This window comes from Anser anser, assembly GCF_964211835.1.
Source record: "Anser anser genome assembly, chromosome: 21".
Taxonomy (NCBI): domain Eukaryota; kingdom Metazoa; phylum Chordata; class Aves; order Anseriformes; family Anatidae; genus Anser; species Anser anser.
In genome coordinates, this window is record NC_139742.1 from 7,528,382 (window position 1) to 7,556,236 (window position 27,855).

At 56.2% G+C, this 27,855-nt stretch overlaps 3 protein-coding genes and 1 long non-coding RNA gene across 8 annotated transcripts in view; all 4 read left to right on the forward strand.

Moving 5' to 3' along the window:
* The window catches only part of FUBP3 (far upstream element binding protein 3), a 40,400-nt gene extending 38,567 nt beyond the window's left edge, over positions 1–1,833 (forward strand). For all 5 annotated transcript variants that reach the window (XM_083806917.1, XM_083806915.1, XM_083806916.1 and 2 more), the window contains one exon: positions 439–1,833. In XM_083806917.1, coding sequence (XP_083663043.1) covers positions 439–447 — 9 coding nt within the window. In that variant the 3' untranslated portion in view covers positions 448–1,833. The remainder of the gene's footprint in view (positions 1–438) is intronic.
* A 440-nt stretch (positions 1,834–2,273) lies between these two features.
* LOC310884748 lies at positions 2,274–3,846 on the forward strand. The gene is made up of 3 exons (XR_014574372.1): positions 2,274–2,379; positions 3,509–3,634; positions 3,719–3,846. It is a non-coding gene; the product is annotated as an uncharacterized lncRNA (long non-coding RNA).
* A 7,822-nt stretch (positions 3,847–11,668) lies between these two features.
* On the forward strand, positions 11,669–20,202 carry PRDM12 (PR/SET domain 12). Its single transcript, XM_083806920.1, has 5 exons — positions 11,669–12,189; positions 13,002–13,192; positions 14,066–14,221; positions 17,949–18,060; positions 19,234–20,202. The coding sequence occupies exons 1-5, from the start codon at positions 11,976–11,978 to the stop codon at positions 19,614–19,616; spliced, it is 1,056 nt and encodes a 351-aa protein (XP_083663046.1). The 5' UTR covers positions 11,669–11,975; the 3' UTR covers positions 19,617–20,202.
* Positions 20,203–22,186: 1,984 nt separating this feature from the next.
* Positions 22,187–27,128, forward strand: EXOSC2 (exosome component 2). Its single transcript, XM_083806919.1, has 9 exons — positions 22,187–22,382; positions 22,470–22,571; positions 22,687–22,732; positions 23,184–23,273; positions 23,608–23,673; positions 23,840–23,908; positions 25,059–25,235; positions 25,427–25,555; positions 26,366–27,128. The coding sequence occupies exons 1-9, from the start codon at positions 22,258–22,260 to the stop codon at positions 26,444–26,446; spliced, it is 885 nt and encodes a 294-aa protein (XP_083663045.1). The 5' UTR covers positions 22,187–22,257; the 3' UTR covers positions 26,447–27,128.
* Positions 27,129–27,855: the final 727 nt, after the last annotated feature.

Below are 27,855 nucleotides of genomic sequence, written 5' to 3' on the forward strand. Positions count from 1 at the left end.
AGCCAGCAGCTCTGGACGCGGGCGGCACGGGGGAGCCTGCCCCGCTGTCATCCCCAGCCCCGCGCCGCCGGGGTCGAGCAGCGCAAGACGGGTGCAGCATCGGCGCTTGCCGCGGGCGCCGGTGAAGTGTGACCCAGAAGTGGTGATAAAAGGGAGTTCTCTTCATCGCTCTCGCAAAGACCGACCCTCTAGAGAAGGGAGATGTTGTTCAATAAAAGGCACGAGCTCCTGGAAGGAGAGCTCGGGGAAAGCAGGCGTTAGGGCAGAGATCTCCGCGATAGCGATTCGGAGCATCGGTTGAGGTTATAGCCTGCTCTGCTGCAACGGGGACGGAGAGACCTGTGTGTGTCGGGGGAGGAGGGTTAGGCAGCTTTAAGAATTTGCTGCTGCCGAGTAACTTTTCCTTTATTTCCCCTCTCTCTCTCTCTCTCTCTCTAGGAGCAGTAGAACAAGGTCCTCGTGGCAATTTTTTTTTTTCTTGGAATCATTGTGGAAGAAAACCTTTTTGTAACAGAGGTTTCTAGATTTGCAACATTTTGATGAAGACTTTTCTGTTTGTTTGTGAAACACTAGTTGTAGGATAATCTATACTGAACTTTTCTAAGAATCAGGAACAATTAGTAATGTACTAAACTTATGGACATGCTGGTAATTTTGTTTCTAAATTTGTAAAAAAGAAAACAGCAAAAAAAAAACAACCTCCGGGATTCTTTTTGGAGAGAAGCCAGAGAATTTGCAGGCACCAAAACGCACCCCAGAGCTGTGACATTTCAACATGTGTTTTTTTTGTGTGTTTTTTTCCTTTTAATTTTCGATCTTTTCTGTTGCAACAGAAAGAGTGGCTTGGAAGTCTTAGGTGGTATGTAACAAATCCTAAAAAGAAAAAAAATTTTAAACAGTATTTAAATATTCTTAAATATGTAAATTCATTAAATGTTTTACTTCTAATTTCTTGTATCTTGGCTGTCTTTGATTTTATTGCATTTTTTAAAAAACTGAACTATGATATGTATTGTAATTAATTATGTGAATTCTGTATTGAGACAGTTACTGTTTTACTGTCGGACAAGTTATGGGCGGGGGGGCATTTTGTAGGGTTTGTATAATTTCTAGAGTCTAAAGGGGTAATATAAAAACGTGTTAATTTTTTAGCAATACATTTTTTCATGTCTCCATTGCTAGTTGCATTTATGTATCTAAGACCTCCAAGCTTGTTTAAAAAAAAAAGAAAAAAAAAAGAAAAAGACCTTCCTCTATGCTCTCAGAAATATAAATACTGTTATTTTTAATATTAAAATGAACCTGCTATTAGTACCTTTTAACAAACACTGTGGAACATAAAACCATATAAAAGGTAGTAACTATTTTTTAATTCCAAGGTGTTTTTTGCTTTTTCATTTCTTTTAAATATTTTCTTATCTAATATTTGTCAAATTACCTAGAGAAATAAATGAATCTAGTATTAACCACAGTATGCGCTAAATAATTTTGATTTAATAAAAGGGATAATATGATTTCCAATGTTTACTGTAGTGTTTCTTGTACAGATAACAGTGTATTTTTAAAGGAAAAAACGGAATTGAAGCTATTTTTTCTTGCCTTTTTAATTGCCCTGCGGGACATTCCGTTTTGAAATGTACTGAAGTTACTGTTCTTGGGTTCTTTCCTTATTTTTCCTTATGCTTGAAATGTCTAACTATAAAGAAACGCAATTCGATAATGTTGAGCATGGTGTTTAAAAAGAAAAAAAAGTGTTCTTTTTATTTGACTGACAGTTGCATTTTACACTCTATATAATAAAATTTCCACAAGGTGTCTTGTGGGTGAAGTATTTCCCGTCTCTTTCTCTCCGTTTGCTCCCTCTCTGCGCGCCGAGCTCCCCGCTGCCCGCACGGCTCAGCCGCCGACCTGCCGCCTGGGGCTCGCGTGAGGACTTGGGGATGACTCCCTTATGTCAACTTCGAGCCTTAATTCTAGTGAAACTCCATTCCTGTCAAGTCAAAGTGCCTTTTGGCACCACCGCCTTCAGGGTTTCCCCGGTCAGGTGCCGTAATTATAGCCGTCTGGGCCAGAAAGATCAATTTTAATAAAGGGAAGTTTTCTATAAGCGGGCATGGAGACTTTATCTGCAGCTGTGTAAATGTTTTATCGCTTCTCAAGGAGGCGGCAGCCCCTGGTTTCAAAACCAGAACTGAACTTGTTGCTCTTCCACAGCTTTGATTCCTTGTGCCCGGGTCTGGCCGGGGCTCACCGGGCGCCCTTCGGACGGGATCGCCGGAGCAGCGCGGGGCCGATGGGGAGAAGCACAGAGTGCAGCGACTTCGGGCTGTAACCAGGCCAAAGCTGGTGGTGGCTCTGCCATGCCTTGTAAAACGCGAGGTTTGTGCTCCACCACCTAAAATAGCTCTGCCGCTGTTACCCAGACAGCTGTAGCGGAGAGTTTACAGACGGGGGAAGGGAGGGAGGAAAGAAGATCCCATCTGCAAAGCAGGGAGTGGGAGGCATGTTGAGAGCCGGAAGAAAAGGAGATGTAGCATCTCTAAATATACCTCCAGAGAATCAAAGAGAGACAGTGAAAGATGGGATAGTAAAAGCCACTTGGAAAGAGGGGAGAGGGGGGAAAAAATGGCTAGAGGAGGGCATAAAGGCTGCTGATGGGAATTGGGAGCGGGCATTACCGAGAAGACTTCCTTCTAATTCATCTTCCAAGCTCTGTGCCAAAACAGCATTTGGCATGGTTCACAGGGAGCAATTGTGTGATAATGAACCCTAAGGTGTCCCTTAATTGAAGACTGAGTATTACAGATTGTGCCAATAGTCGTAAATGGCACAGGATTGTGGGAGGATGCATTTTCTTAAATGTATCTGTAAGTACAGATTAGTGAGTCTCCCCAGTGAAATACCCATACTATAAATTATGGAAATATCTCTTTCTGATGCAACCTTTTATTGAGGGGGTGGGGCAGCAAAAGAAATAGTTTGCAAGCCTTTGAAATTTGGCCTGTCATTAAGATGGTGCCTGCAAAGCTGGATTTTCATCAGCAGTCTGGTGTCCTGGCAGGCTAAAGTGCTTGAAATGTTCCCAAGTTCAGCAATTTGTTTTCCATTATTGCTGCCCGCTCGGGGCAGAGGGGCCGCGGCCATTAAACTTCCCTGCTGCTATGAACGCGGCTGCTGCTTGCAGGGCAGCGGCTGGCGGGCACCCTGGCACCTCCTGCAGAGCCAAGGGCCCTGTGCTGGGCTCCTCCAGCCATGCAGGGTGTCCTGGGGGCTGGGGCCATGGTAAACCCCCCCCCGGTGCTGCCCAGGCACCTCGCCTTCGCTCTGGGGTCTGTAGGTACCTGCTCGGTCCGCTGCTTCAGGTGGGCTTTGCTGCCCAGGAGCTGCCGCGGTGCCTCCAGGAGAGGAACCGAGTCTCTGCTCAGCTTTGGGCAGGTTAAATCCTCAAAATAAAGTGGGTTTAAGCATTGACTGACTTAATTCTTTTTTTTTTTTGGGTGGGGAACAGCGTGGCGTTGCCTGCTGGTGGAGGTCGGTCCTGGGGATGAGGAGGCTGCGGCGAGGAGGCCCAGGGAGCGCTCTGCACCCCGGTGTGGTATTTGGGGACAGGAGCCAGAGCTGGAGGAGACCCCAGGTGAGTGCCCAGCAGCGATCTCCAGCCCCATCCGAACCCACCCTGGCTCACTGGCTCCCAATTTTTCCTGTCTTTTACGGGCAGCGCTCCCTCCCTCACCACACGCCCTTTCCGAGGCTTCAGCCCCTCCGGGAGCCGCGCTCAGGGCCCCATTTCTCTCGGTGCGTCCCCTGCCGTGCTCACCAGCTGCAGAGACTCCTTCTACATGGACATTTATTGCAATCCTGCAAAGCATCTCCGAGCAGCAGCCTAAAAAAGCACAGTACGTAGCATCTCATTGGGTTAACGATCACCCCACCGCCCTCCCGCGCTCTATATTCGGTGCCTTAACGGGCACAGGCTATTTCGGGAGCAGAGGGGAGGCTTCAAGACAGTCTAAAATACTTTCTTTAATTTTGCATGATTTCGGAACAAACTACATTATGGACGTTGCAAGTTAAACCAAAGCGATCATTGAAAGAGGCGAGCGGGCATGGGGCTTCATTTTTTTTCCTGAGCACTAAATATTTCATGGCGTTTTGAGTATCGCTGGATTTACAGTAAGGTGGGTGGGGAGAGCTCATGGCTTTGTGGCACGACGTGGAGGTTCACAGCCTCACCTGCTCTGCTGCTGCTCCTGCGAGAACACAGGTTTCCTGAATCTGGGGTCGTTTTCCAGGGGATTTTTGGTGCTTGTGGCGCTGTGGCACTTGGGGGGGGGCTCAGAGCTGTGATCTGACGGAGTCCTCGTGCAGAAATGGTGTCGGTGCATCCCGTGGAGCACCACACACGTGTTTTATTCGTTATAAGGAGCTCTTTGGCCTTCACTTGGTACCGTGGCTGCTGCGGAGGTTTTTTCCCAGGCGTGGCAGAGGCCGCTCAGGCATGCAGGCAGCTCGGCTCGGTGGGTGTGAGCGGCTCCCTGTGCTCCCCCTGTCACATTTCTCTGCTCTGCCAGGGCTGCAAAAGACACAAAGGGACCGTGGGCAGCGAGTGGGGCAGGGGCCGATTCCCCATCCCATCCCATAGCACCTCGGTGAGGTCAGGGGATGGAGCAGGTAGCCGGGGAGGAATAAGACCCCCCTCTGGCATCGGGGACGTGTCTCCCCGCCTCCCTGCAGGCCTGGGACACGGGGTTTGAGGGAGGCAACCCCAAAAGAGCATCACGGGCTGGAGGGGGCAGGTACCAGCGGCCCCAGCTCATCTTCCCACCCTTCCCCTTATCACTTGAGGAAATCCTATTTCAAGGCCGCTCTGAAGGAGCCTCTGATCTCTGCAGAGGCCGGCTCGCTCCCCTCTAATCCCGGCCAGGCCAGGGTGCAGGTGCCGCAGGCCCGGGGGGATTAGATGGTGCCTTCCCTTTGTGCGAGCCGTCACTCAGCCGCGGCCGTGCCCGGGGAGCCGCACCGAGCGGCGGGGCTCCTTGTCGGGGCCATTCGCCGGGGAATATTAAATTTGGCCGCCGCCGAGCCGTCGCTGTGGGCAGGCCGGGGCCGTGGTCGTGCTGTTTGTTTTGTGGAGAACCGGGCTGACAAAGGCCGGGAGCTGTGGGAGGCCTCGAGGCCTGCGATGGCGCCCGCTGCGGGCCTTGTGCCGGGCACCCACACATGGCCCCTGCCCCTCCGGCCTGTCCCTCCTGTCCCCTGGTCCTGTCACTGCTCCTGCCGTCCCAGTTGGGAACAGCCACCACGGAGCTTCGTGGCCGGCCCAATTCCGTCCTGCTCCTGGTGGGGAGAAGGTGGAGGGGCAGGAGGGAGCCATGGGGTCCCCAGACGCGTGCCCGCTCCCCTGGGGCTGCTCGCACTGCCCTGCCCGAGCCGGGCTGGTGTCGTGGTGTGGGTGCCAGCACGGGTCCGGTGCCGGAGCTGCTGCTGCGGGGGACGCAGTGCTGGGGTGCAGGTGGTGGTGGTGGGATAAGGGTGAGGTGGTGGTGGGATAAGGGTGAGGTGGTGGTGGGATATAGGGGAGGTAGTAGGATACAGGAGAGGTGATTGTGGGATACAGGAGAGGTGGTGGGATAAGGGTGAGGTGACTGTGGGATATAGGAGAGGTGGTGGTGGGATGCAGGAGACCCGGCAGTGGGATGTGAATGCCCTGTCACAGGGGCAGATTTTCCTGCTTCTCCTCACCAAATCCCCCTCTCTCCCTCCTGCTCTGTGCCATCTAACCTCTATCCGTGGGGAGCCCCTTCCGCATCCACCCCTGGTGCGGAGACCACAGGGATGAGGACGAGCGAGTGGGGTCTGTGCCCGGCTCCACGGCCTTGCTGGGAACCCTGGGGAGCACCCAGGTGGGAACCCCCCGTGCCTCCCTCACCCCCTGCCAACACGTTTGGTGACGGGCACCCCTGGCACAGAGCTGCCTTATGGGGCTGTTTTTACTCTTCCCGTGCCGGGGCTGCTTTGGGGGGGCTGGCAGCCGGCCGCCCACACCGCCGGTCCCGCTCGCCGTGCCACGGCACCGCGGGGCTGCGAGGAGTTACCGCCGCAATTTGCCACAATCATGTTTCATTTGCAGGCCGCCTGAGCTGCGCGAAGCTGTCAGATGCAGCCAGGAACGTGAGGATGTTTGTTTCTTTTTTTTTTTTTTCTTTCCCTGTTTGCTTTTGTGTGCCGTGACCCCCTCGCCAAAATAATCTTGGAAATACTACTTAAAAAAATAAAAAGGAAAAAAAAAAAAAAGACAAGAAAGAAAGTGAGAGCGGAGGGGAGAGCACTCAGCATCCCTCCTCGGCTCCACGGCCTCCCGCAGAGTGAAATGGAGGCAAATAATGCCCTAAAGCTCCTTTTTTGAGCAGCGCAATCAGCCCGCCTGGCTCGGAGGGGCGGCAGCGCTGTGTGCTGGAGAGCTCGCTCGGGGGGTCACAGCTTCACCGTACCGAACCCTGCTGTACCCTCCGAGGGGCTGGCACTGCTCGGGGACCCCCCGATCCCTCCCCACTGCTCACACTCTCCAGGAGGAGAAGGGGAACCGAAGTCAGAGCGTGGTTCAAAGGGGGCACAAGGGTCCTATCGGCTCCATCCCGTGGATGTGGCCCCCTGGGGATGGCCACTCTCCTGTTTGTCCCTTGGGAGGTGGCATTGCCTCCTCCATGCCACCCACCTGCATGCGCCCCGTGCCACCCTGTGCCAGCAGGAGAGGCCAGGGGACACAAGGAGCTGCCTGGAGCGAGGGGCGCACCCCCAGGGAGACCCCCCCCGGGTCCCCCGCTGCCCTCCGTGCTCCCATTGTTGCCACCCAGCTCCGCAGGGACGGCTCCGGGGGCTGTGGTTCCCCGGCCCTCATCTGTCCCCATCGTCCCCCCCCGGGACAACCCGCGGGCTCTGCGGGAGCCGTGCCGGGCGCAGGTAACATTTGGGCACATTCCCATAACCGAGTGCTGCCAACTGCTGCCGCAGCAGGGCCGGAGCCTCCTCTCCAGCGCTGCTGTTTGCTTTGCAGCCTCCTTAGCCCCTATTGAGGCTTTTCAGCTCCAGCCCCTTCAGGGGGTTTAAGTAGGTAAAACCTGAGGAAGAGGCTATTTTCCTCCCTCCCTTTTGAGCCCTGCCTTGTGCCCAAAAGGCCCCCTTGTTTCACGCGTGCCAGTCACCTGGCTGGGCCCCCAGCCCCTTTCTCTCCCAGCCTCCCCTTTCTTTCTCCTTTCTCTCTTTTGACTTTTCCAGGAGCCCTCGCTCTCCAAACGAGCTTCAGATTGGATCCAGATTGAGGTCCCTTTGTCTTTCAAGGGTTGTACTAAGCTAATTAAATGTGATCCCAACAAATAAACGCAGATCTCCCCATTACATTCAGGCCTGCCTTTCAGGCAGCACCGGGCGGCCCCTCGCCCCCGCCCGCTGCGCACAGGGTCCCCCTCATTGAGTCCTGGCCATTGAAAGCACTGCCAGGATTTCTTTTGTGCCGGGGGTCTCCGAGCCCTTTTTCCATCAGAAAAGACCCCCAAACAGCAGCTCGGCCTTTGTGAGTTTGCAAGCAAACGCCAAAGAAAAGCCCCCTGAATGCTTTAATAAATGACACATTTAGCAACTTCGGAGGCGCCTGGCTCCTGCGGCAGCCGCAGGGGTGCAATGATCCCTCCTGCCCCGGCTCCCCCCGGCACCCGCAGGGGTGCAATGATCCCCCTCCTGCCCCCCCCCCCTTCCCTCCGGCTACCGGGGCATTTGCAGCCGGCGGAGGTGCAGGGGATGTGGCCGAAGCACCTGAGCCGCCTGGGCTCCCGGCCCGGCTCTCGCTGCCTCCTGCCGCCCCCCCTTTTTGCCCCCCCCCCGGCTCTCGGAGGGGCGCACGGAGCAGGCGATGGGGTCGGCGGCTCCGCGCCACGCCGGCCCCGGGTACCAGGGCCCCGGGCCGCGGGAGGGGCACGGCGGGGCGGCTGCTCGGGGGGGGCTTTTTCTACCCGGCCCCCCAGCGTCCCCTCGGCCGGTATTAAGGCCGGCAAATCCCAAATCGTCTTTAATGATTCTCACCCCCCCCTGCTCCGGATCGGGGGCTGCGCTGGACTTTTCTCAGCTCAACTAATATCTTTTTAATGACTTTGGGAGGGGGCAGAGCCCGGCTCTGCCCTAGAGCCTGGATTGCTCCAAACAGATGTTGGGGCAGAGGGAGGGGGATGCTCTTCCCTGCCAGGGACTTTCTTCTAGAGTTCAAACGAGAGGGGAGCTTTCAATCACCGCTAAAAATGTATTTCTCCCTTCTGAACAATGGGCTCCTTTCTGCGCCCGGGGGGACTCGGCTGCGATCGCGTTTCTGGTGCCGGAGAGGAGAAACCTCCGGTTGTAGGGCAGGAAAAGAGCTCCGAAAAGGGCTCTTCCCTGCGCCGGTTATCTCGTAGCTCCTTCTCCCTTTACCCTTGTTGCAGAAAAAAAATATATATATATATAAATAAATATATATATATACACGTATCTATTATAATAACTAAGAAACAATCATAACTCCGCCGCTGCCGCCGTCCCCGAGCCGTGCGCGGAGCCGCCCGGAGATTTTTGCGATGAAGCCGGGCACTTGGCAGCGCTGGGCAAACGAAAGGGGGCTCCCCCCGGGCCGGGCCCTGTCCCCCCCCCGGGCCGGGCCCTGTCCCCCCCCCGGGCCGGGCCCTGTCCCCCCCCCGGGCCGGGCCCCGGCAGCGCCGGCTCCGCGCTCCCTGCGCGCCCGCGGGGACCGGAGCCTTCCCCAGCGCGCCCGTCAGCTGCGGCCCCACAAGAGTTAAATTTTAAAGCAAATCAAATTCCCATTGGCCACTGTATATTATCTCAGCAGTCTTCATTTGATACCTCTTTAATACAGAAAGGAGCTTTTCAAACCCCTTTTCTCTCTTTTCTCCCCGCCACTCTTTAAGAGCAATAAATGTTCAACTGCAATAACTATAAATCAATCTCAGCTCTGTTCAAATCCTATTCATGCGAAGGGCTGGAAGAGGGGAGAGAGCTCCCCCCTCCCCCCCACCCCCCAAAAAGCAGCTGCTGGGCTCTAATCTCCTTTCTTGCACTGTCATTCACCCTCATTTTTCCTCCATCACCCCATCCCTGCAATCTTTTCTTGTTTTGCTTTTCTTTTCTCTCTTTGCTGCATTATGATCCCATGTCTCCCCTCATCAGACCCCAACCTTGTCCAGATCCTGACCATCCCCTTGTAGGCTGTGAAAGAAAAGAAGAGTCCATGGATGTCAAATTGGTCTCAAAAAGACCATGAAAGATTGATTTGCTCCACTTTTCTTCTGCCTGACATTATTTCTGAGGGTCCTGAATGGGAAACCAGAAAGTCTGGGACTGGAATAAAGATGTTCTCTCTGTAAGGGGGAGACGGGGGGGAAAAATGCCCATTTACTCCTGGCCCATCAACCCTGCAAAACAGAGCAAAAGAAAAGAGGACTGTGGCTATTCAAAGTCAGACCAATATGTACACCTCCCAACAATATGCCAATATACTGAGGGCTTCTCTATTAACACCCATGAATATTAAAGTGCTCACTAAACGCTCAGAAGGAACTTTGGGAATATACACATGAAAATACAAGCAGCATTGTGCGGGGCTCAGAACAATGGGGCGGCGATAATGGCCCTTCTCTATTAACAGCCATGAATATTAAACTTGTTTCCTCTTAAATGTTAAAAAGGAGGGATAGCTGCGATATTAAAAAAAAAAGAGAAACGGGGGGGGGGGGGGGCAAAGCACCTTCCTACGACTGGGAAGGAGGTTTGGGAAACAGCTGGGGATATTTAAAACCCCTCACAAAACGGGAGGATTTTTTTTTTCCCACCTTTTTCCATCTCCCCCCCTCCCCGAGCCCCCCCGCACCGCCCAGCGCGGCCGGGAGCGGGGCCGCAGCGCAGCCCGCACGGGAGCCGCGGGTTTTTACGGGCATCTATGCTTTTTTTAATTATTATTATTTTTTTTTTATTTTTTATTTTTTTTGTCACGGGACAATTTGAGGGTTGATGTGGTTCCTGGAAAAAATAAACGCGGTCCTCGGGGCCGGCTGGCTCCCAGCAGCCGGAGCCATCCGCGTTGCGGGAGCTTCCACCTGATGCGCTGCGGAGCGAGGCAGGGATGCGGGGCTGGCGGCTCGCTACGCTCGAAGTGCAGAAAACCGAAATAAACTTCTATTTACATCCATTAAAACCCAAACCGACCCCGGGCGGGTTATTAACCCTCCCTGTCTAGGAAGAGCGCTGCCTCTCTCCGAGCAGACGCCCCCGGTAACCGAAAATTTGGGTTGATTCCTGCCGCTTGCACCTTTTCTTGGGTGGGTTCATGGGAATAAGCGGCTGCACCTGGGCTGTGAGATCGCTTTCGCAACGCCAAGCAAGGGGAGAAGCCGCCCCAGGCGCTCACCCTATAAAATGCCCGCCGGGGGTGCTGCTGGGGGCCCTGGGGTGCGGAGGCTGCGGGGTCCCGGGGGGGTTGGGGGCAGCCGTGCCTCGCCCCCTCCCTGCGTTTGGGGTGCGGGAGCCGGGCTCTGAGTGCCTGAGGAATTTGGGGGCCCGTCCTCTTCTCCCCCCACCTCCCGGCCCAGCCCTCTTCAGCCCCTCGTCCCCATGAAAATCAAAAGAACAAGGCTGAGGAGAGGGCTCTAAGCTCCGACACAGCAGGATTGGGTTTAAATCCAGCAAAGATTAACCCTTTGCTGAGCCAGCAAAGCCGCGGGCCCTCGGGGAGGGGAGGGTCGCGGTTGCGGGGACCCCCCCGGGGGCCGCGGGGGTGGCGGAGAGGGGGTGGCAGCGTGAGCCCCTTGGCTGGGCCGGGGAATGTTTTGGGGTGCAGAGACGGGGGTGCTGCGGGGGCCGAGCCCCGGTGATGCTGCAGCCGGCCCCGGGCCGGGGAGGGGACAGGACCGGGGTCCGCAGCCCCTGTCCCGCGGCACAAGGTCCCCAAATCCCCCCTGGGACACACGTTTTGGGGCCGGCCGGGCTGTCCCTGCTCCACCTTTGGGGACTGGCCCCCGATTTTTGGGGGGGTACAGAGGGGTCCAGGCCCCCAGGGCTCGTTCCCCCCGGGCTGGCACCGGGCACCGCGGGTCCCCCCCCCCCGAGGGTCGCTCCCCAAAGGCGCAGCGGGGCCGCCGGTGCCGAGGCGGGGGTGCGGGTGGGCGCAGCCCCCCGGGACCCACTCGGGGGGACCGGGGCCGGTCCTCGGGGCTCTGCCCGTTGGCCCGGGCCGAGGGGGGCCAAACAGCACCGAGAAACCGGGTCTGGGGGCTTCGGGGGCGCGGATTTCGTTGTGGCGAGCCGCGGCCCCAAAACACCGAGTTTTGCCCGCAAAACGAGCGTCGGCAGCGGGTGGGAGCCGCCAGGGCCGAACCGGAGCCGCCGAACCGGAGTGAACCGAACCGGATCGAGCCGGGCCCGACGGCGCTCCCCGGTCCTGCGCCCGGCTTGGCTCGGCTCGGCCGGGGGGGCAAGCCGGGGTGTGTGAGTGCGTGTGTATGCTTGTGTATATGTGTGTGTACGTGTGAATATGTGTGTGTGCGTGTGTGTATATGGGCGTATATGAATGTATATGGGTGTCTATGAATGTATGTGTGTGCACATATGTGTGCGTACGTGTGTCTGTGTGTGCGTATATGAATTTATACGTGTGTGCATGTATGTGTGCGTGTGTATGCGGGTGTATACGTGTGTATATGTGTGTGTGTATGTATACGAGCGTGTGAGCGCCGTGTCCCTCCCTCCAGCCACCCCACCCCCGGGGAGGGGAGGGCTGGAGGGGAGGGGGGCTCCGACGGCTCGCCTCGCTCCGGCAGCCCCAGTCTCTCCGGCAAACGTCAGGGAGGTCATTAATAACCAATTAGGAGGGTCAATGAAGCTCATATATAGCCGGGCGGGAGCCGCCGAGCCGCACGGAGCCCGGCCGCCGCCTCGCCCCCATGATGGGCTCGGTGCTGCCCGCCGAAGCCCTGGTGCTCAAACCCGGGCTGAAGCCGCAGGGGCTGGCCCTGGCCGAGGTGATCACGTCGGACATCCTGCACAGCTTCCTCTACGGCCGCTGGCGGAACGTGCTGGGCGAGCAGCTCTTCGAGGAGAAGAGCGGCCCCAAAACCGCCTTCACGGCCGAGGTCCTGGCTCAGTCCTTCTCCGGAGGTGAGTGCCCGGCCCCGCCGCCGTCGGGGCTTCGCCGCCGGCCGCTTTGACTCGGGCTTGACCCGAGAAAGTTCCCACCTCGGCCGCGGGCTGAGCCGGGGCAGGGGGGGGGGGGTCGGGGCCGCCGCTTTCCCCCCGAGCCGCCCCCGGCCGCATTCAGGGCCCCGCACAATGTCCTTTCTCTCGTCCCGGCTCCCTTTTTCCCCCTCCTCTCCCACCTCCCTCTCGGATTTCTGTTCCTCTCTTAATTTACCGTGAAGGCTAATTCCATTTCCATTCACGATATGTCAACCATCTCATCTCCCCATTTTGTAAGAGGAATTCCTGGGCCCTTTTAAACAAGCCCCCGCGCCATTCAGGCACAATGTAGCGCTACAGCATTCCTAAAGGACTAATGAATTTAGAATTAGCAATTTCTTTCTGCTTGAGTTTAATGAATGCAGATCACTTTAACGGCATGACAAATTGCTGGATGGGCCGAAATAGACACCATTTAACCCCCTTTCTCAGCCCCGCTCCCTCGCCCGGCCCGGGCCGCTTTTCCCAGGTACCGGCTCAATGCCCTGGAGGGGAACCTTGTAGCGCTTTGTAGGAGCCCTCCCGGCCCGTTAAAAGCCCCGGCCCCGGCACAAAGCGGCGCTTTGGGGGTGCCGGCCCGGGCTCCCCGCGCCCCCTCCCCGGCCCCGGCCCGGGGACAGCGCGGCCGGGCCCGGGGGCGGCGGCGAGGGGGGACCCCGGGGTGCGGGGGGGGTGCGGGGGGAGGCAGCGGCCGGACCCCTGTCCCCGCCGACCCCTGTCCCCGCCGCCCTCAGAGGTGCAGAAGCTGTCCAGCCTGGTGCTGCCGTCGGAGGTGATCATCGCGCAGAGCTCCATCCCCGGCGAAGGGCTCGGCATCTTCTCCAAGACGTGGATCAAGGCGGGCACCGAGATGGGGCCCTTCACGGGCAGGGTCATCTCGCCCGAGCACGTGGACCTGTGCAAGAACAACAACCTCATGTGGGAGGTAACGGCCCCCGGGGCTTTGTCCTGAGCTCTGCGTGCCTCAGTTTCCCCTGGCTCTCCCCAGGGCAGGCTGCTTTAGGGGACCCGTGGGGCTGCAGGTGGGTGCGAGGCTCCTGCAGCGCGCTCTCGGAGCAGCCCCAAACCCCTGCTGCTCGTGTCCCATGCTGTGGGGTCGCATCCTGCCCTGCCCTTCCCCGTTTGGGGTGAAACGCCCGCCTGGTAGCTCCCCACAGCATGCATGGTGGGTGAAACCGGCTCTGCCCGTCCCCTGCTTTGTCCCAGCCCCGGTGTGGTTACCCTGAGTGAAGCCGTGGGTTTTGGGGTGATCTGAGCTGCCAGGGCATCACAGCCAGTAGAAGGGGTTTTGCTCCTTTTTTTGGTTTCACCGACTGCCCAATTTGCACCGATTGTTATTATTTTATGCAGAGTAGAAGCTTGCCTCACCTTTTCTGCCACCCCACCAAGCATCTTCCCGCAGGGCCAGCTCCGGCAGGCCCCTTCCTGCTCCTCGCAGGGACGCCGCTTCTCCCCGAGGCGGTGGCAGGGTGCTGAGCAGCCCCTTTGGGGCTGAGCTGCCGGCTGGGCTCCGCCGAGAAGGGCACTGAGGCAGGGAGCCGGGCAGAGAACCAGCCGTGCCCACCCAGCGAGCACCCAGCACCGCGATCGGGAAGGGGTCGGGCACCTCCTGTCTGGAGGCAGCGGCTCCTGGCTGCCTGCAGGGTCTCAGCCCCGAGGCCGTGGTGCTTTGGGGCTTGTCCCCAGCCGGGGACGTGATCCCAGAGCATCCCCCAGCGCCGCGATCCCCGTGCAGGAGGTGGAGGGGCTTGGTCCGCTGCGGGCAGTGCCACCACCGAGTGCTGTGTCCCCCTGCCAGGTCTTCAACGAGGACGGCACGGTGCGGTACTTCATCGATGCCAGCCAGGAGGACCACCGCAGCTGGATGACCTACATCAAATGTGCCCGGAACGAGCAGGAGCAGAACCTGGAGGTGGTGCAGATCGGGAACAGCATCTTCTACAAGGCCATTGAGGTACGCGGGGCTGGGAGGCAATGGGGAGCTGCAGGAGGGGAGCAGGGCGCTGGGAACCCACCTCTGCAGATCCCCCCCTTGTTCATGGGGCTGTTGCTGGAGCACCCGTGGGAGCGCAGGGCACCCAGACCCGTGGGGAAATACCATTGCGCGGGCTTCAGGGAGGCAGCGAAGTGCCCTTCTCTTCTCTGAGCCCACCAGAAGGGAACATGGGGTGAGTTGTGCTGAGTACGGGGAGAGCAGACGCTGCCCAAGCTTGTTTTGGGGCATAAAATGTGAAAAGGGCTGCGATCCTGGCTCGGCAGGGGCAGGGTTTTGATGCTGTCTTGAAAAACAGGATTTTTGCACCTGCAGAACTTGCTTCAGTGCAGCAGGGAAAAGTCTGGGGGTCCTGTGAATGCCCGGTGCTGGGTGCCGGCTGCGCTTGGCTCCGCAGCTTTCACCTGGGGGTTGCAGCGGCTCCAGGTGCAAATGGAGCAGGAGGAGGACGGGGCTGTGGGATCCGGGCAGGGAGCGGCACCGGTGCCGCTGCAGCCGTGCCTTGGGCATCCTGCTGCGGACGAGGGCCTCATCCTGCCCAGCTCATCCTCACGCTCCTGTACAACATGCGGGCAAGCACTGGGTCCCAGGGATGCCCCAGGGTGTGGGGTGAAAGCTGCGGGTGCCAGGATGGAGGCGAGTGCCCGGCTGCCCCGGCAGCATCGACCCCACGCCCGTATGAGTTGCGCGGTGCCAGTAGCACGACGGTGGGCACCAGCCCTGCTTATGTGCAGCATCCCCGTAAAATGATCCTATTGCAGGAGGAGGATGGCAGTAGCGCAGGGAGATGTCGGCGGGCAGCTGCCCTGGCTTAAAGCGGTGCGAGGGGACAGCTCCTGCTGCTGCGGGGAGAGGGAGCGCGGCTGGGAAGAGCTCGAGCGCCCGCGGGCACCGTAGGCAGCAGCAGCTCCCCCGATCCTTTGGCCCCTGCGGTGGCTGGCAGAGGAGCAGGCGGGCCGTGGGAGAGGACCACGGCCAACCCTGCGCTGAGCCAGCACCAGGGTTTGGGATCGGTGCAGTGGGGTGGGGAAGGCGAGTAGGGGGGTGAGGGAAGAACAGCCCTGCTGCTGCTGCGGGAGGGCGCGTGTCCCTCACCGGGGTCTGCGAGCAGGAGCCCTGAGCACCTCCGTGCTGCTCTCCCCAACCTGGGTTTCCCTTCGCAGGCTTTAGCTGCGCCCAGTTTTAAGACCTGAAATTCTTGAGGGCGGCTGTGCCCGGTGTGGCATTAGCTTAGCTGCTTTTTATCCTTAGATCGTGCAGAGGTGTGTAATTCGGGGCACAGCGGCGTGTCGGCCCTTGCGGACTTGCCTATGCAGGGCAATGGGGCAGGTGAGATGGGTACGTGGGGAGGTGTGAGTAGGGGGTTATCGCATGGCGATAACTAATCCGCAGGCTCGTTCCCTGCTGGACTGAATCACTGAGCACCGGAGCAGGTCAGTTTAATTCCCTCAGCACAGGCAGCGCAGTTGAAATGTGGAGAGTCGAACCCTGCGCGGTGGGGACGTGGGGATGAGAGGTGCCTGTGTCCTGCTGCAGCGCCACGGGGAGGGGAAGGGGCCAGGGCTTTCCCGGTGAGAGCGTGGGGAAGGGGAGCACCAAGAGGGTGAGGAGCTGGGTCACAGCCGTGCATGACAGGTCTGGGGCCGCGTCCTTTGCGGGCTCCCCTTTCCCACCGGTGCCTGTACAGCACGCCTGTGTGCACGCACACCCCTGCGGTCCAAAACCCGCTGCCTGTTCAAACTCCTTGGGGTTTGCACACCGAGAAGAAAAGAAAACGCAGGAGAGGTTTGCCTTTTGTGGCTCTCCCTGCTTGCTAATCCCCTAGCACAAACGCAGCGTCTCAGATGGGAGCGAGCTCCCTGCCCTCGCAGCCTTGTGTCCCCCCCCAGCACCCACCTGGCCCTGCTGCAAACCCAGCACTGAGACCTCACTGGGGCAGGGCAGGCGAACGGCGCTGCTCCTGGTGGTGCCTTTGGCTAGCAGCAGGTACCTGCAAGGGCACCGTCACCCCTCTGAGCCCCCCTGGCCCTGGGGTGTTCCCCACCTCCCGGCCCAGCACCAGCGAGCCGTCCGGCCCCGCTGCGCTGGGACCCCAGCGCTGTGCTTCTTAGGACGCCTTTCCCACCTGCCCACCACAAAATTGGGCTTACTGGGTGCCTTCCTCACCATTCGGCATTTGTATTTTCATGCGGTTTTGCTCGCTCCTGCCCTTACTCGGCGGTTTGCTTTTCCCATCCTCTTCCTCAGCAATTCCAAGTTGGAAAATGCAATACTGGAAGATACAGTGAGGGCAGTGAGCTTTGCCCTTCTATCCGAAGGCCACGAGGTTCTTAGGGGGTAATATAAATTGATTTGGGGTGCATGCATGTGAACGCGCTGCTGGCATGTGCACCAGCTCCCGCAGACCATGCACACGTATGCACACCCACGGTGTGCACGCAGGCATGCACTTGTTTTTTTTTTTAATCCTTCCAACAATATTTTATTTATGTTAAAAATAATTAACTTTCTGTTAAGAGAAAATGATGCAGAGAAACGGCACAAATTTGGAAGGGGAAGCGATATCGGCTTCTCCGTCTCAGCCTCTCGCCCAGCAGCCCCAGTGAGGTCCTTACACAGAGGGAGACTTAAAAATATGGAGTCCGATTGCCACTGCTTTCTGCTACTTAAAATCAGGCACATTTTCAGTGCTACGGTGATCTAACTTATGATCCGCGTTTCGTGGAAATGGTGCTTTTCTTGAACCACTCTGCGTACGGAAAGCCGGCCTCTGCAACAGCAGACTGTCTCATTCCTAAATTAGTTTTTTAACACTAGGGACCTGCAAGGGAAAAGCATACACTTTTTTTTTTTTAGGGTTATTTTTTATTGGTGTTGCCTTGTGCAGTCGCTCTGGTGTGAGAGCGTCCGTGCTCCCAGCCACGGCTGCTTTGCGTGGCGAGGTTGGGCACCTTTTCCTGGCTGCTCGCTCCGGGGAACAGAACCGCAGCACTGGGGACAGGAGGGGTGCCCTCGTTTCCTGGGAGCAGGGCTGGTGAAAGAGCCCTTCCTGCCCTCTGGATCTGCTTGGGCTATTGCAGGCACTTGGGATTCGGTGCAGGCAGCATCTCGCCCCCGAGCCATGCTCCCCTCCGCCCCCCCGGGCTGGGCGAGCCCTTCGCTGCAGCTGCATTTCCACCCGAGTGCCGGCACGGCCTTGCTAAAACAACCCCGGTGGGGTGGGCGATGCCGCGCGTGTCCTGCAGCGAGGGGGTGCCCGTGGCTGCGCTCAGAGCCGCAGCGCCGTGCGGGGGCGCTGAGCTGGGTGCCCACGTCAGTGCTGCCTGCTCTGGGGTCTTGCACCTCGCTGCGTGTTGTGGGATGGCTTATTTCTCTGCGCTGCTGCGTCCTCGCCTCCCTGAGCTGCAGGGACCGCAGGGGCTGTGCTCCGTCGCTGCCAGGTCACCGGTTGTCACCTTCCTGGCCCTGGGGGACACCAAGGTGCAGCTCTGTGCCGGCGGTGCGTGGTGCTGAGCTGTGCCACCGCCTCCAGCACTGCAGCACGGGCAGCGCCGGGACCTCCAGCAGGACCTGCTGGCAGCGGGATCTTTTAGGGATGGGGGACGGCCAGAGGGGTCCGCAGCGACCGGCTGAGGATGCGGGTAGAGCCACGCCATCCCGACACCCCTGTCTGTTTGTCTCTCTCCAGATGATTCCTCCGGATCAGGAGCTGCTGGTCTGGTACGGGAACTCCCACAACACCTTCCTGGGCATCCCGGGCGTGCCGGGGCTGGAAGAGGAGCAGAAGAAGAACAAGCATGGTAAGTAACGTCAGAGACAGACACGGGCACGGCATCCGTGTTGTTCTCTGCTCACCCTGTCCCCAGCTCTGAGGGCAGGGGTGGGCATGGGGCAGGGACCCCCTCAGCTCTCTGGGGACAAATACGGGGAACATCGAGCAGCACAACGCACCCCATGCCGGGCACACAACCCCACGTAGCTCTCCCTGGCTCCACGATCTTCCTGGGAGAGGCTGATCTGCCTCGGCTGTACTGCAGAGCCCATCTTCCCTGAGGCAGAGCCATGCAGCTGGGGCAGGTCCCCGGGATTTGGGGACCACCTCCATGCCGACCTGTCCCTGGCCAGTGCTGGTGCTGCGACCAGCGACTGCTGGGCAGGGAGGGAGCCCTGACGCACTGCGAGATGCTGGGATGCAGTCACACATTTTCCTGCTCTGCATTTAACAGCACAAGCTGTTTTTTCCCCAAATCCCCAGCGCAGGCTTTTCTTTCCCTGGGCTTTCACTCTCTGCCTGTTTCGGTGGTTCCCCGGGGCGCTCCTCTGCAGGCAGGCAGCGGGTCCCTTTTGGGGCTCACCCAAAGGGTGAGCTGGGCTCAGAGCCGAGCCCCTCCGTGCTCCCCGCTCCGTGTGAGCAGGGTCAGAGCCCAGCAGGGCAGGGGGCGAAGCTGGCACTGAGGCATGTCACTGCTGGCAGCTCCCTGTCACCCTCCTGTATCACACGCCCACGTCGCTGCTCCGGGTGGCTGCGGCGTGCGGCTGGGGGCACCCGGGCAGGGGCACGGGGAGGTGCCTGCCCCAAACCCTCAGCACCACCTCGCTCCACCCCTGCTTTCTGACCCTGGCTGCTTTGGCCATGTAGGTGCAGGAGAAATGAGAGGTAGCCAAAGGAGGGGGAAAGCGCATCCCGTGTGAAATCCCCTTCTGTGGGGGAAACGGGTCAGCGTGAGCATCCCCCCTCACCTTAATTGGGGTGAGCCTGCTCCCGGCTCTGTCCCCATCCCAAATCCACAAACACCAGCCTGAGGTCTTGCAGTGCCGGGGCTGGTTGTGTCTGCTCGTGGGCACCCTCAGCAGGCAGGGGAGCCAGCGAGGGGGCACGGGGTGGTTATTTAGGGCAGTCAGCCCTGCGGGCAACTCAGGAATGGGGGTGAGCCCGGAGGGCAGCACCCGACCGCTGCGTCTGTCGTCCCCAGAGGATTTCCACGCGGTGGAGACGGGGGCCAGCACGACCGGGCGCATGCGCTGCGTCATCTGCCACCGCGGCTTCAACTCCCGCAGCAACCTGCGCTCCCACATGCGCATCCACACCCTGGACAAGCCCTTCGTGTGCCGCTTCTGCAACCGCCGCTTCAGCCAGTCCTCCACCCTCCGCAACCACGTCCGCTTGCACACTGGCGAGCGGCCATACAAGTGCCAGGTTTGCCAAAGTGCCTACTCCCAGCTCGCCGGGCTGCGGGCGCACCAGAAAAGTGCCCGCCACCGGCCCCCCAACGCCTCCCTGCAGGCTCACTCCCCTGCCCTGCCCGTGCCCCATCCTGCCTCCCTGGCCCATCACATCCCCACCATGGTGCTGTGAGCCCCGGCACGGCAGCGGGTTTTCGGAAAGCCGCTGCCAACGGGCAAAAGACTGGCGCTGAGACATGCAAAAAGCCGGGGGCCCTTGGCAGAGCTGGGGGGCAGAGGCAGGGCTGCTTTGCGTGGTGAGCGGGGCGCTGGTTTCGTTTTGGAGCATCGCCGTGTGTGTGGGGTGTGGTGGGAGGGGAGACAGGGACCCCCCCCCCCAGCTCTGCGGGCTGCACCTTGCTGGGTGCTCCCCGAGGGGGGGTGTGATAGAAGGTGAGCTGCTTGTCCCCGGGGCTGGCAGGGGGACAGGGGCGAAGGGATGGTGCATCCACGGGCAGGGCACGGCGCGGCGCCTCGTGGATTTGCTGGTGCACTACGGGCGGGCTGGGGCAGCCTCAAGGCTGTGCCTGGATGAATCGCGCCTGGGTTTTGCAGATAATTTGGTGGAAAGACAAATTGCTCTTGCCCCTTCTTTCTGCCCCAGCAAGTGCCCAGCAGAGAGACGTGGCACGGCCCTGCTGGGGCCACCAGCTTTCTCTCTGGTGGCCCTTCCCAAGGGACAGGCTTCCCTCCTGGGGAGCCCTGATTCAGCAAACGGTCGTGTTTCCCCCCCGAGCTGCATTCGGCCTCCCTGCCTGCCTTCCTCCGGCCCCAGCCGTGCGCTGGGGTTCGCCCGGCGCCTGCGGGTGATGGGGTCGGGGTGCCGTGCTGGAGGGGACAAGCCAAGGGACGCCCCCAGCACGACGTGCCCACCGGGAGTGCCCAGCCACGGGCAGGTTTTGTGGGGTGCTGCTCCAGCATCGCTCCCCACCGCTCCCTGCAGCCGTGGGGGAACGTGTCGCTGTTCCTTCTGCCGCCCTCTGGGGACAGAAAACCCGTCCCTGGGCCAGCTCCGTCCCCAAGGACAACTCCAAGCGCCCTCTGGAGTCCTGCCACATGCGAGAGGAGCTGTGTATCATAAAGCTTGAAAGAAGGTATTCTAATATTAATTATAAGTCTAAGGTGTATAAAGTTCTCACAAACTGTGTTTTACTTCCAGGAAAAAAAAAAAAAGGAAAAAAAACCTGTCACTTTAACTTTGTAAATATTTATGTAAAACATTATTTACAAAACTTTGATATTATATATTATTTGATTGTATATGTACACAGTGTAAATACATTTGTACCTCTCTCTTGTATTCTAAATAAAAATTACTTGGAACATTTATCATTTAGAAGATGGATAGTGTTGAGAGCTTTATTTTGCTCTGTGCTGGGTGGAAGAATATAGCGATCAGGAAGAGTTAGTCTCAAATAACATGAGGCAAATAAGTGGATGTAGCGTCGACTGTTGGACCAAGCAGTGAGAAGAGGAAAGATCAGCTCTAGGAAACAGAAACCATTCTGCAGATCAAAAGCGAAGGGATGCGTTCACGTTAGTAACAGATGGGGTGGTACTATTTGGGCTGGTCCCTCCCTGCCTCCACTTGTACAGCCTCTGTTTGAAACAACAACTGTTGATATCTTTTAATACCTTCCGTGAAATAATAGTCATATTTCAGCTGCGACACGCTACGGGTGCAAGTTTTGCTTGAAATAATATTTGATTTTGGTCCTGAGGAACCGAAGCATTCACGGAGGGTCAGCCCTGGCTTTTTTTTTTCCTCCGTATTTTCTCAGCAGCTCTAAGACTCTAACTGGTGTTTGAAGGAAATGAACACAACTTCCACGCAAATGTATTATTTAATGTTAGAGCAGCTCTGCCAAGGGTAAATCCTTCATCCTTCAAGAGCGCTTTTCGGGCACTACGCTTCCCTGCAGACACAGGCTGTGGGCTCATTACGGGCATCACTTGGGCGGGTGGCTCTGCTGTGTAACGCAGGTCGGGCCGCTCTTCTGCTCGCTGCCTGGCTCCTCCACGGCCGTGGTGTGTGCTTCAGCCTCTGCGCTTCGCTGACGGGGCTGGAGGAGCTCTTCCAGGCACCTTCATTTCATCTTGGGAGACAATCACAGCATTGTCTCCAAAAAAAAAGGGAAATAATTTACATGTACACACACACATAAGCAGAAATTAAGAGTCAGGGGAGGGGGCGGGCTGCTCTCCTTCAGGTGGAACATTTCGCTCTGTTCCCTGCTTGCTGACTTGATCCCCTTCCACCACAGCCTCAGCAGCACAGGGCTGCGTTGCGCCACCAGTACGAAGCAGCAGCGCCTGTGTTTCCCCACAGCCAATTCCCCTGGTAAGAAATGGCTGCCGGGCCGGGCCTGGCTCAACGCGCTGGGCTGCAGGGCAGGGCCCCGAGCTGAGGGGCTGGGGGCTCGGGGAGCCCCAGGCCGGCGCTGCGGGGTGAGGCGAGGCCGGTGCGGGCCCCCCGCCTCAGCACCTCAGAGGCCTGGCACAGGGGTGAAGGCGGCTTGCCCGCACTAAACATGGCCCCCCTCTCCCTTTCGATACCAACGCAGTGAAGCCCCCGCCTCCCGTTCGTGCCAGCAACCAAAATGGCCGCCCAGCACGAAGGCGGTGCTACACCTGATGCTGCTCCCCCCCTCACAGCGGCCCTCACTCAAGATGGCGGCGCCCACGCCTCAGGCGTGCTTTTTGCCAGCAGCCAAGACGGCGGCCGGAAGGCGCGTGTGGAAGGGGGCGCCGGCGCCGCGCCGCCAGTCCCCAAGATGGCGGCCGTCGCCATGAGGCTGCCGGTATCCCGCAAGGCGGCGGCGCCGAGCGGGCCGCGGGGCGGCGAGAAGCACCTGGTGGCGCCGGGGGACACCATCACCACGGACACGGGCTACATGAGGTGGGGGCCGCGGCGGTGAGGGTAAGCGGCGGGGAGGCGGGGGCCGGCCGATGTCGGGCTCTCTTCAGGTTCCCGTTCCCTCCGCAGGGGCCATGGCACCTACGTGGATGAGGAGAAGCTCATCGCCTCGGTGGCCGGTGCTGTGGAGAGGGTGAACAAGCTGGTGTGCGTCAAAGCGCTGAAGACCAGGTGAGCGCCAGGGCCTCGGTTATGGTGGGGGTGATGCAAGAGGCAAGGTGTGGGTGGTTGCTGTGGAAAAAGATGTGATTAGTAGTTATTAAACTGCTTTCTGTCCCTCCGCTAGGTACAACGGTGAAGTCGGCGACATCGTGGTTGGGAGGATCACGGAGGTAAAGCCTGCAGGCCCCCCCTGTGCTGCCCTGCTCGAGGCGTGACTTTAGGGGGCTCCTAAAAGCATGCTGGTGTCAGGGCGTTGTGGTTCTTGGTGCTGCGGGACAGCCGAGTGCTTGCAGGGTTGGATGTGACGCTCTTTTAGTCTGCAGGACATTGAATAAAACACCTACTGAGAACAGAGAAGAATATGTTGGGTTACAGAGGCACTGTTAGCGTGTGCTTGTTCAAAAAGGTGAAGCTGAAAGTAGGCTGCAGTGCTGTCTCAACTCCCGCTTGTCTCAGTGCTGGTGCAGACCCAACAGAAGCACTTGTGCAGGTCCTGGGGTGGGCTGTTGTGGTCACATCACTGCTTGTGGCCTTTTGGCTTGAAGCTGTCAGGTCCTGAAGATCTCTGAAGAGATCTTCTTAGTTTTCTGAGTGTACAGCAACAGATTTTTTCTTTTCCAGGTTCAGCAGAAACGATGGAAAGTGGAAACCAATTCCAGGCTAGATTCAGTCTTGTTGCTGTCATCTATGAATTTACCTGGTGGGGAACTGGTGAGTGCAGTTTGTACAGAGAAGTGCCAGAGCCCTGTCTTGTTCTGCTTCCACAGCAGGAAGTTCTGGAGAGCCCGTCCCACAGTTAGCACACAAGTAGTGTTGGTTTTTGTTCCTGCAGGAGGGTCTGTAGCGGTAACTAACTTTTAGGGTTATTTTGACATAAACGCTTCTGTGATTTGAAGGTGTGCTGACCAGTTTACCTGATTTTCCTTGGTGACCAGATTGCATTTTTCACAGCATCCTAAAGAGATGGTCCCCCCTAGCATAGGTATTAATTAATGTTTTCTAATTCTTAGTGATGTGTAATTTTTTCTGGCATTGTTCTTTTCAGAGAAGGAGATCGGCAGAAGACGAGCTTGCAATGAGGGACTATCTGCAGGAAGGGGACCTCATCAGTGTATCCTTCCACCGCTTGCATTCAGACATAAGAGTCAGGGGGCATGGGGGGAACACCTAGACCTCAGCAAGCCTGGCTGACACAGAGAGCTCTCTGCCACGAGCAGCTGGTGGCTGTTGGCTCTGAGCAGCAGTAGGGAGCTTGTTTCCTTAACTGGCCCTGACAGGCAGAAGTCCAGTCTGTCTTTTCTGATGGAGCTGTATCACTGCACACCCGGAGTCTGAAATACGGGAAGGTAAATTTTTCAAAAGCACTCGGTCTTGGCCTAATTTTGTTCCATTTGGCTTACATGAGTGTCTGTCGTGGTGCTGAGCACTCTTTAGATTTCCCAAACTGCGTAACTGGCTGGAAGTGGAAGCAGTTTAGAGCTCTTTCTCTGATGGCATCTCCTTGCTACAAAAAGAGGGGTGTGAGAAAGGCAGAAAGAAGAGGAGATGTCACTTTGAAGAGAGCTCTGGTGAAGGGTATCGTTTAGCATATCAGAAAGTTATAGCTAGGCTGGTGGTCCTGTGTTAGAATGCCAGGTCTTTCTTAAATACAACACAGCTCTATCCATGTCAGTAGAATTTATTTGATTTATATCAAGGTAACAGCGTGATTTGGCCTTTTGGGGAGACTTTTAAGAAAAGCTCTGGAGAAGAACAGGGTGTTATAACCCATTTGTGCAGGTTAGGAAGAGTCTTAGCTCCCACACTGGAACACAAAGAAGAGTTCCCCAACACAGAGAGCGTGCGCTTTGAACTGCTGCTGTCGCTGTTACGGATTGTGAGTCCTGTTTCCCCCACTAGCTGCTTGGGAGTTGAAACCCAGGGAGAAAAATCTTCTGGCTCAAACTTTATCATTCCTCTTCTGCAGGTCATTGCCCCTGTGACTTGTTTCTCACTCCAGGGCTCTATTTTAGGCTTTACGCAGTCGGCATTTATCTCTGGTTTTGCGCATTGAAATAAGCCAAGGGGCCATTGGAGCACAGGCTGCAGTCAGGATTACTAGACCGAGGGTATTAGCACTTAAAAGATGAAAGCGAAGTGTGCTTATTGCACAAAGGGTGAAGGACAGCAACTGGATTAAGAGGGAAAGTGTTCTTCTAAATTGGGCCTCTCAGTCCTCATTTTTCTGCAGGGATGGTTGATGTCTAGTTACGATCGAGATATTATTAACATTTGTGCTAAGCACTTAGAGTATTCTTCATCTTCAAAGGACTGCACAGGCATTAGCTAATCCTTCCAGCACTCCCAGAGGCAGGCAGGTTTTATATTCACTGTTTCACAGGAAAGGATGTTAAAATTGACCAGTTCTTTGACCAAAAATGGAGTGCATGTCAGTGACTTGATGTTATCCATGGTGGCTCGTGTCCCTCACGCTGAGTGTCGTGGTCTCTTCTTCAGCTTGGCCAGGGTGTGCTCGTTCAGGTCTCGCCCTCCCTCGTGAAACGCCAGAAGACTCACTTCCACGACTTGCCCTGTGGTGCATCTGTGATCCTCGGCAACAACGGTTTCATCTGGATCTACCCAACCACAGAGCAGAAAGATGAAGAGGCAGGGGGCTTCACCACCAACCTGGAGGTGAGAGGACACGGAGGATGACGAACCTTGTTCTACCAATGGTACTTTGCTAGTTTAACGTGGTCCAAGAGGCACACAAATAACTTGAGGCTTTCAAGAAGTGGGTATTAGATTTTGTGGCAAAACATTTTTTACAATAGGCTTGCATGATTTCCGTGTGTATTCATCTCTTTTCATCTGTCCTTCCTCAGCCAGTTCCCTTGTCTGACCGGGAGGTGATCTCACGGCTCCGAAACTGCATTGTGGCTCTGGCTACTCAGAAGTTGATGCTCTTTGACACTAGCATCCTGTATTGCTATGAGGCATCCCTTCCTCATCAGGTACAGAAGCTAGTGCCGTACACTTTATTCCACACTCTGGGGGGGGGGGGATTAGAAAGGCTGCATCAGTTGCTGCTGAAGTTAATAAGTTATGTGGTAGGGCTTCTTTTTATCTTTCCAAAGGATTTTGTAGTAAGTGATAATACGAACTTCCCCCTTACACATGACATAAATTGCCTTGGACATTTTCAGAAATAGTTTGAAGGGTTCTGGCTCTGGCAAAGCCGACCTATTTCTGTAGAGAAATAGTTCAATTTTTTGATACGTGTTGTGTATCTCTTGCTGGGTAGGATTATGGACCATCTGTGATCCCTGTGAAAATAGCATTGCATTTGAGATTGTATGAGGCTAAGGTGCAGTTTGAGAACAAGTGAAAAAGCAAGCATCATGTATTGTACAGAGACTGGCCTTCTGTTTATAGCTTCATTCTGCACGTGCTGGTAGGCTCCCTCAAGTCGCAGCTCTTGCTATTGTACACCTTTCCTCCGTGAGTTTGTAGGTTCTGCCAGGACAGTCATTAGCAGTTCTCCTGTCATAAACGAGTAAGATCTGAAGTGGCTTTTTCTTTCATCCGCAGTGGCAGTACACTCAGCTAGATGGGGTGTTCTTTTGAACTGTTCTCCTGGTTAAGACATCTTTTCCCTTCCCGAATACTGGTTTATGGCCTTCAGTAAAGGTTGGGAGTTGTTAGTAGATTCTCCTTTGATTTCTTATGGTCTCTATATGAAATAGTAGGCTGGCAAAGTTAACTTGGAGTGCAATGGTAGTAGTTGTTTTTTGGTGCCAATGTTACTTTTCTTTCCACTCCAGATCAAGGATATTCTCAAACCAGAGGTGATGGAGGAGATCGTTCTGGAAACACGGCAAAGATTGTTGGATCTGGAGGGATAGTGTCAGAAGCAGTTATTTGAAGCCCCACCATGGCAGCTTTTGATTCTCAGTATTTTTTTTCAGTGTTTTAGTTCCAGACATTCATTCCATACTTCAGAAATTAACAAAATTGCTCATTTTAACTCCTCGGATACCTCCTGAGTCCTTTTAGTACGATAGTACTAAATAGTACTGGAGTACAATAGCCTTTTAGTACAGCAGTACATATCTGACCTTTATGAAGACACAGATACAACTGGGACATACCTTGTTGCTGTGTCTAGTGCCCCTGAATTTGGTGTAGAACAATAGGGAGGAAGGGATGTGTTTTGCGATTGGTTTCTTCCTTCCCAAAGGCTTTTAAATTGTTTTTAATTTTTCTTTATTGTGATGCAGATCTGCCAGTCTGACTTAGAGTTTTTATTTTCTTTCTTCGAGACCGCAAAAGTACAAGTCTTTGGAGGAAAGGGGCATATATAACCACATTGTGAGTTTAGATGTTCATGGTTTATATGTCTCAAGGGTTTGAGACTGGATGTGGCTGTCCACGTGACCCGGGTAGCCACGGGTAAGCGGCACCTTCTCAATCTGTGTGCGTCCTGCTAGTCCCTTTTACATGCCTGATGTGGCAAGCTCGTCCTCTGAAGAGGCTCCGGTATTGTTTTCTATAAAAATATTTTATATTTCAATAAATTTTTTGAAACAGAGGTAGTTGTTCAGGAGCGTGTGCATTGGTTTATCCTCCTCCGGAATGAATTGGGTCTACCTAGAGAACTACGGTTGGCTTAAGTTTCCTTGTGCCAGGACTCTTGGAATGGTTGCAGTGTCCTGGTGCCTCCCCTTCCACTGTTGCTCTTCATCCCTTTCAAACAGGACTTGACCTTCATTTTCAGCATGTCTTCCATGCAGGGTAAGTGTGTAAGTGCCTGGCACTGTTCACAGTGGCTTTCTCTCAATTTTGCTTCACTGCAAGATGCTGTGGAAAGGTGAGTCATGCAGCTGTGTCAGGGCTGGGGGAGGCAGGGAGCCCAGCAGGACGCTGGCCTGAGGACCTTGGTTAGAGGTGGGCATGCTGAGCCAGATGTTGTCGCTTGCCTTTCCTGTGTAGAATGGATGTGGTGCTTTTCTTTCAATATCCTTTCAGATCTCTGATGTCGTATTAGAACTGTTTTATATGTGTATTGTGTGTGTGTGCGTATATATATATATTTGTTTCGTATTAGAGCTGCTTGCACCACAATGTTATAGTTGTTAAAAAGGCTGAAAAATCAAAAAGTCTGCCCCAATTCCCCCTGAATCTAATCTTAATGTTTCAAGTTCTCATGCTTGCCTCAGGCAAAAGAAAAAAAATTTTGCTCAGTCTTTTCCTGGGAACAATAAAAATCTTTCCTTGGTTTTCATCTGGTTCAGACTGCTCTGCCTGTGGTCCA

Bases quoted from the DNA above. Each gene is read 5' to 3' on its own strand.
- PRDM12 (XM_083806920.1), top strand. From the start codon at position 11,976: ATGATGGGCTCGGTGCTGCCCGCCGAAGCCCTGGTGCTCAAACCCGGG. The intron at 12,190-13,001 runs GTGAGTGCCCGG...CGCCGCCCTCAG, and splicing joins GGCTCAGTCCTTCTCCGGAG to AGGTGCAGAAGCTGTCCAGC. The intron at 18,061-19,233 runs GTAAGTAACGTC...TGTCGTCCCCAG, and splicing joins GCAGAAGAAGAACAAGCATG to AGGATTTCCACGCGGTGGAG.
- EXOSC2 (XM_083806919.1), top strand. From the start codon at position 22,258: ATGGCGGCCGTCGCCATGAGGCTGCCGGTATCCCGCAAGGCGGCGGCG. The intron at 25,236-25,426 runs GTGAGAGGACAC...GTCCTTCCTCAG, and splicing joins GCTTCACCACCAACCTGGAG to CCAGTTCCCTTGTCTGACCG. The intron at 25,556-26,365 runs GTACAGAAGCTA...TTTCCACTCCAG, and splicing joins AGGCATCCCTTCCTCATCAG to ATCAAGGATATTCTCAAACC.